This window comes from Pavona decussata, unplaced genomic scaffold (assembly GCF_977016875.1).
Source record: "Pavona decussata unplaced genomic scaffold, jaPavDecu1.1 SCAFFOLD_119, whole genome shotgun sequence".
NCBI classification, from domain to species: Eukaryota; Metazoa; Cnidaria; class Anthozoa; order Scleractinia; family Agariciidae; genus Pavona; species Pavona decussata.
Window position 1 is genome coordinate 466,255 of NW_028145533.1, and position 7,624 is coordinate 473,878.

The 7,624-nt window shown below is 41.8% G+C and overlaps 1 protein-coding gene and 1 pseudogene across 1 annotated transcript; one reads left to right on the forward strand and one right to left on the reverse strand.

Moving 5' to 3' along the window:
• Positions 1–2,808: 2,808 nt before the first annotated feature.
• Positions 2,809–4,559, forward strand: LOC146469745 (uncharacterized; annotated as a pseudogene).
• Positions 4,560–4,811: 252 nt separating this feature from the next.
• On the reverse strand, positions 4,812–6,140 carry LOC146469746 (P2X purinoceptor 7-like). Its single transcript, XM_085122843.1, has 3 exons — positions 5,842–6,140; positions 5,586–5,718; positions 4,812–4,992 (listed from the first exon to the last, which is right to left on the reverse strand). The coding sequence occupies exons 1-3, from the start codon at positions 6,086–6,088 to the stop codon at positions 4,812–4,814; spliced, it is 561 nt and encodes a 186-aa protein (XP_084978969.1). The 5' UTR covers positions 6,089–6,140.
• Positions 6,141–7,624: the final 1,484 nt, after the last annotated feature.

Here is a 7,624-nt window from a genome sequence, read left to right on the forward strand (position 1 = left end):
TTTTTGCAACGCTTCGAGCAAATGTCTCATGACATCCAAGAAATGCCAGAACTTATACGAACGCATACGGTTTTATTTTAGTACAATGCATTACAGCATATCTCGCCGCATCGATCTTTTTGATTACGCGGGGTTCGAAAAGCCGAGAAGCTACCTCAAACTTACGTACTTACGACCAGTATTTCATCAGCATTCAGTGATAAACTAGCTATGGTGTGTTCGTTCGATTGCCTGATTTTCCTAGACCGGAGAAGGTGAAGAACGAGAAATCCGCAAGCTTCAAGAAGCGATGCGACCGTTTAGTAACAACAACACTGAGCGTCCTTCCGCCGAGATGCTGGAATGCATTTAACTGAGAAAACGCAGCTGTAGTGGCAAATCAAAACTGCGCATGCCATTCGCAATAACCATAATTTTATAGGTAAATGAATGCCTTACAATAGATTTTATAGTTTGCAGCAAATCTTTTGGGTTTTTTTTCTACTGCCCGCTATTTGAGCCCGCTAATTGACGATTACAACTAACTCACACATTTGATAACAAATTAATTCGCTTCATGTCTCAGTTTTTTCCATCCAAAGCAAAACACTGATGTTTGATGCTGCTTGTCCTTGTGACTCAATAGCAGGGGAATGAGGGGGGGGGGGGGGGGGGGGCAGCAGCGAGGCCTGGATCCGAGTTTACATGATCGCCCCAGTTAAGAAATTTGGCCGAATGAGACTAAGTACTGATTTTTTGACAAACAAACATGGCGGCGATTTCATGTGAGAGCGCGTCTGTGCGGATTCGCAAACAATTTGGCTATTCGACGTCCAAACAACACAGGAAGGTTTCGGTTGCTTTTTTACCTGAAGTTTGGTCACCAAGTGGGATCACGGATGCAAATTCTGGAACGAAAAACGAAAATACTGCAACCAACGACTAGCTGACCCCGGAGAGAATCAGTACAGTCAACTCTCTCAAAGCGACCACTTCTCGTAAGCGACCACCTCCCGTAAGCGACCACTTTGTAAACAACCGTTTTGTTTCTCAGTTAAATACTGTTTCAAACGCTCTCTCGTAAGCGACCACCACTCAAATTTCTAAGGGACCGCGACCACTTTTTAGGCCAGAAATTTGACATATTTTTTTGTTTTCTGTTTCCGGTAAGCGACCACCCAACATATTCGCGTATGATCTGAGTAAATAATTACTCAGAAGTAACAAAAGTGCAATTGTTAATGACGCTACCCCGGACAATTGACGGTTTACAGACAGAGAAGATTACTATAATTAGATCTGTAGATAAATGGGAATTGTTTCAGTGATCTGTTCTAAAATGTTACACAAAGTTTCGTCAGAAGAATGAATAGATGTGAAAAAATCAAATAACTTGGTTTCCATTTGCCTAATTTTAGCTGCTAGGGTAATATTTTTTGGTAATTAATTTATCAGTCCAGCATAAGACATTTTGTTGATCTTTCCCTTAAAGAGAAACAAGGGTCTGGAAAAACTTTACCTTAAATAAAAGTTCATGTTCCCAGGATTTGAAAACTGGTTTTTGTTTGGTTAAGCGCCTTCCTGAATTTTTGCTAGAGGTCTTTGAAATCGCGCATAATTGCCGTGTTAGAGAGCATACGGCCGCCATCTTGGAAGTCAAAAACGACATCGAGGCTATGACGTAGCATTAGACAAGACATGTTTCGTAATCTGTCTGACCTTTGTGGAAAGTCGCATTGGCGAATAAGGATTTCTCTAAGGAAGAAAAAACATGGTTCATTGTCTTGCTGTTGGCTGTAACAACACCTATAAAAACACCAAAACGGTATCCTTCTACAAGCTACCTGACGATGAAGGACTTAGAAAACTGTGGCTCGCTAAAATAAAGCGCAAGGATAAATTACCGAAGCCGGAGAACTGCTTTGTTTGTTCCGACCATTTCACCCCAGATGACTTCACGCGAGATCTTAAGGTACGTATTGTGTTTAGCGCCTTTCTAAAAGATATGCTTACTACAGTAATTCGGCTCCCATCTTTTTCACTTTATTACAGTGTATATTAAAGTGAATTGTTTGGATATGGGAAGACCTGCTCTAAAATTAATTTCATCGTATAGTATTCTGCGCGAATTTCATGTGACCATAGGTGGCAAGATTTGGTCACGAAAGAAAACATATGGCTGGTATTTTTTCGGAATATTGAGAAAGTAATTATCTACATCAGCCCTTTTTGATTTCTTACAAGGAAGAACTATTAAGCGATTGTTTTCCTTCGTTTTCCAGGATATGTAACATTAAATTTAATTCCGCGCTTGTTTCTTACCTTTATACAGGCAGAGCTTCTTGGAAGAAAGGGGAGAAAAAGGAAACCACCATTGAAGGACGAGGCTATCCCTTCCGTATTTTGCCACGCTCCAGCGGAGAAAAAGGTCCGCCAAAACAAGTATTGACCGAGCAAACCGTCAAAGTAAACGAGAGGTGAGTTGGAAATATACTGAGCTATTCTCTGGGCAACCTGTATGACACCGGAAATGAGAATGATATATTTTACTTTGAATTTATGTCTCTGTAGATGATTAGCTCGCTACTCGAAGAAGGAGAAGACACCACTTCAGTGCTGCCAACCGTTGCAGAATTACCAAAACCAATAATTATCGATGAAGACCGTAACACCCACATCCCCAGTACCTAATGGTAACGCAACCCTGACGTCGTCTTCAATATCCCATACAGTGCTAGCTGAAAATGTAAATACAGTTCAACATGACCATGACGGGTCATGGAACTCAATGGCTTGCTGCTGATACGCGAGATGCTTTACTTCTTAAGGACCACACGTATTGTTGTGTACCACCGTGGAACCCGCAACCTATACCGTTTCCTCTTACCACCCAACCACTTACCTCAACACCAAAGAAATCGCCGTCCAGCCCACTACCTCCGTTTTTCGACCTCGACGATGATATCACCGACATTACACTGTCGTCTGTCGATGATGACCGCAACGACAGCTCTTTCCAAGTGAGCTTCGAAGAACTGGACGACAGCATTGAAAGTGATGCTGAAAATCCAGTAGATTCAATGGGCAAGTACGAAAACATGTGTTCAGCTCCCAAATACATTGTATTTGAGGATGAACTCCTTAAATTATTCAAGCTTTGTGCTATCTGCGGAGAAGATGTGTTGGAGAAAGGCCTAATTAAAAGGGGTTCTGCCTTGAAAGTAACAACTTTGTGTAAGAATTCACATACACACGAGTGGAATTCACAGCCTCAAGTTAAAAGAGCGGCCGCGGGCAACCTCTTGCTTTCAGGCGCTATTTTATTCACAGGAAATACGTTTTCTCGCGCATCAGAGATGGCCTCGATTGTCAATCTTGCATTTCCCGGTGAGTCGGACTATCTCCAGTAGCAAAACAAGCACCTATTTCCCGTTATAAATGAGCGCTGGCAGCAAGAAAAGGCTTCAGTCCTCACTGATCTTTTGGACAGAGAGTCAGTAACTCTCCTGGGTGATGGGCGGTGCGACTCACCAGGATACAGTGCAAAATATGGGACCTATACACTGATGGACGAGGAAACTAAAAAAATTGTCGATTTCGAGGTTTCCCATGTGAAGCAAACAACAAGTTCCCAGGCAATGGAGAAACGAGGATTTCAACTATGCCTTGACCGTGCATTAAACAGCGGAATTCCAGTAAATGTTGTGGGTACCGATCGCCATATTGGAATCAAAGCTCTTATGAAACAGGAGTACAAAGATCGAGGTGTAGAGCACCAGGTTGATGTTTGGTACCTTTGTAAAAATATTAAGTCTAAGCTGGCAGCAAAGGCGAAGAAAAAGGAATGTAAGGACCTTGCACCTTGGATTAAATCGATCACAAATCACCTTTGGTGGTCATCTATGACTTGTGAAGGAAACCCTCAGCTACTGAAAGAGAAGTGGACCAGCATCTTGCATCATGTGGTTGACAAGCATGAATGGGACTCAGCTGTCATCTACAATCGTTGTCCACATGATCCCATTCCTTCAACTGCCCGCCGCAAAACGAAGTGGCTGAAAGAGGGTTCCCCAGCACATGAAGCACTGAAGCGGGTTGTACTGGATAAGAGGCTACTAAACGACTTGCAGCTTCTTTCCAAGTTCATTCACACGGGAGCCCTTGAAGTTTACCACTCTCTCTACAACAGGTACTTTCCGAAGAGGCAGCATTTTGGTTTCAAGGCAATGGTAGCACGGTCGCAACTGGCTGCTTTGGACCACAATTCAGGCGCAGGTCGGAAGCAAGCAGCGTCATCAAGTGGGGATAAACGATATCGGTACGTGTTTCCAAAGGGGATGAAAGACTGGGTCGTCAAGCCCGTCTTTGAAAAGAAGACCAAGCCACACGTGGCTGAAATGCTTTCTGCTGTGTTGGAGTCAAGGGCAACAGGTGAAGAACCAGAGCCAGTTGCAGTGCCTGACCTATCGCTCCGGTACCCCGTCCCCCCAAAGAGGAGCTGCAAGCACGCCACGCATGAAGATTTGGGAAAACAATTTAGGTCTTCGTGTCAAAGAACATCAGCTCGGCTTTCAAATTAGGAAAATGTGTTTCACGTTTTGATTTCCCCGGGACCAACGTAGCAGTTGCTTATAAACAGTGATTTGTAAAACCATTTACAGTGAGCAGCTCTTACGATACCAAAATAACGCCCTTTTTATGAACTCTAGACGATAAAAGATATCTTATGTATTAATTTAATAAGGTCTCTTCCGGTTCGTGCTTAGGCTTTTTCGTTATTTCTTTAAGAAGACACACAATACTAAGACAATATTTAGTGATTTTTTTTTTTATTATCCCGGCCACGATTCGTTGCCCTCGGCATCCTTAAAGCCTGTATAGTTGCCACTTTCTTCTGGGTATTTATTGCGGATTGCCGAGACAACACAGGAAGGAATCACGCGTCTATTCCCCTTTCCAAGTCTGTTGTAAGTCCACCACGTGAACTGTCTGTATGCAGCCGACCTCATGCTCCTGTAAATAGTAATATTAAAATTACAAATTGATATTCCTAAAAGAGTATAAGCCTTGAAGAATCAGAAGTATATATCTTTCAACCCCAATAACTCGCATGTACCAGTATAAATAAAAACATCGCATGGTTGGAATTATGCTTCTTCATTATATTTTTTCCCGCAGAGTAATTGACCTCTGACGCCCGAGGTGGTAGGGTCGCAAAGTTTATGGCTCCTATGATGTTAATTTCTCGTGATTATAAATATTTAGTCTGGCAATGTACTAATTGGGTATTTCTTAGCGGGACAAAGAGTATTGCGTCCATCAAACTTACTAAACAAGGCCAGGTTTCGTCAGTATCAAAAAATGCAACAAAGTACAACAGATAAACATTCGGCCAGCAAAACATACGATTTCCGGTGGCAAAGTCCAGACTGTGTTTAAAATATTATAATCTGCGCATAGCCACCCTCTCCAAGAAAATATATACCGTTCACAAAATCGAGTGAGGCATATCTATAAAGCCGATAAGAGCAATGGTGTAGAAAATTATTTACGAACATTATATTTGACGTTTACTAAACACGAAAACTATTTTTGTAAACACTTACGCATTCCGTGGGGGATCTTCTAGTGGATCACTGCGCACTTGATGAAGGCCGACAAGAGCCGTCCTTAAAACATCAGCAAGCAAACAGACAGGCCTAAAGGACTGGTGCTCTGTTATACATCTATGCGGTAATCCTGGAAATAATGGAAACAATTATTCCGCCACTAGTAATTGAATTCTAATTCTTGTAATTCGCCCGTGCGCGGAGAATGCAAAGTAGTCCGATGTCTCTGTTATTGGAAAGGTTCATTTCCTACCTTCGAGGTCCAATCGGTCACCCAAAACATCCATCTCCTGGTAGCAAATACTTTCGACTTCTGTGGACATAACCTGGCAATTGCTGCATATACACCACTCCCGATGGCCAAGGCGCGATCGAATGGTCCGTTCTATAATTTCGGTTTCCTCTGTTTCGGGTTGATTTTCTGTGATGCTCATGTCAAGTTCTTCTTCTGAAAAAAGAGCCGTGTTGTGGCTCAAACATAAACGGGCGTATAGCACCATCTGAAGTGATATCTAGCTCAAGAACTGAATCGCTGTCACTTTCTATATCACTGTTTATATCTATCCCCGCCACCTTTCAATCCTTGTCTAACGTGACGTCATAACCTCGTTTCAGTTTCACAAACAAAAATGGCTGCTCGTGAGACAAAAATGTCAATTTTCGTCTTAGGTAAAATTTTTCTAGACCCTTGTTTCCCTTTAAGCGGCCACCTCCTGTAAGCGACCACTTTGTCGTGCATCAAGGGGTGGTGTGGTCGCTTACGAGAGAGTTGACTGTACTTGGATCTGACACATAGTTCACAGGGCTAGACCTGCTCCTGTAGAAATTGACACTCGCGAGAGGTCGTAAGACTTCCTCCATTCCACTTTATCGTTACCTTCCCTATTTTGTTCATTTGTGTACACTGTAGAATTTCCTCCCTTTACAGCAACTACATACTGGCAGTCAACAAACTGTGGAGGTTCTGGTGATCTAATTTTCTGTTTTGCTTAAGTTAAAATGTTACTATCATACCCTCAACAACAGGTTTTTCTTTTTCAATCTCTTCTAAATGGTGAAACGTTGAGAGGTGATGTTAGCAGCACTTTGCTCTTCAACTTTGCCAAGTGAGCCACAAATATTGACTTTTGGATTCAGTATGTATGTTTGGTAATGAATGTCATCATTTTAAAAAAAGGGGTGAAGTTATCTTTCATTATTTTAGATTTTGTCTATCATATCTCTGGGGTGAGAACTGAAACATAAAAGAGGCAGGGCGCAGCAATACTCCAGCCAGTCATTACACTAGCTGTGCAAGTGTGTGAAAATGTGCAGTAATTTATTGAATAATTCTCAATATGCTAATTACACTTGACTATGTAACACAATATGTACCAATTAAACAACATTGCAATATGTTACAGTTCTGATGTGTATTGTCATGTACTGATGACATAATTATACTGCAGAGTAATGTGGTCATCTGGGTTAATCCTTGAGTTGCTAGAAACACTTCAGCAATCAAGGGGTGATAATTTAGATTATCTTCTCCGAAATGGCTGTTGCCTACATAGAAAAACCATGGTTGCCATCCCGGGATATATTTGGTACTGTATCTCCCTTGCAGTTGGGCTTTAGGGTGTGTTCTCAGTAGCCCCTTTTTGACATCCATTAATGGGGGAAAACCACCATACCTATACAGGTGGTCATGGACATCTGTAAGGGTGACAGGTAAGTCAATAATATTTACATGTACCTTCCAAGGTTTCTGCACATGCCAGACATGCATGTGGTTTTAAATCTGCAGGATCTCAGTGTATCAGTACATATTTGTTCACCCGGTGCTACTGAACTCAACTTCCTAATTTTTTGCACAAGAGAATAAGGACCTGAATGTCTTTTCACGTAAGTTAATCTCCCTGTAAAGACAAGAGACAAACACCCTTGCAACCGGTCATACAAACCTGGTAGCTCTATTCACAATAATGTTAAGCAATCTTCTTCTGAGATCTTTATAAGCTATCCTTTCCAGTTGTAAAATTTTCTTATCTAAAAAT

What these genes read in the sequence shown, in the direction of transcription:
- LOC146469746 (XM_085122843.1), bottom strand. Translation starts at nt 6,088, where the DNA reads ATGGTGCTATACGCCCGTTTATGTTTGAGCCACAACACGGCTCTTTTT. An exon ending in TGACCGATTGGACCTCGAAG is followed by an intron (nt 5,719 to 5,841) that starts GTAGGAAATGAA and finishes CATTATTTCCAG; the next exon opens with GATTACCGCATAGATGTATA. An exon ending in GAAGATCCCCCACGGAATGC is followed by an intron (nt 4,993 to 5,585) that starts GTAAGTGTTTAC and finishes TACTATTTACAG; the next exon opens with GAGCATGAGGTCGGCTGCAT.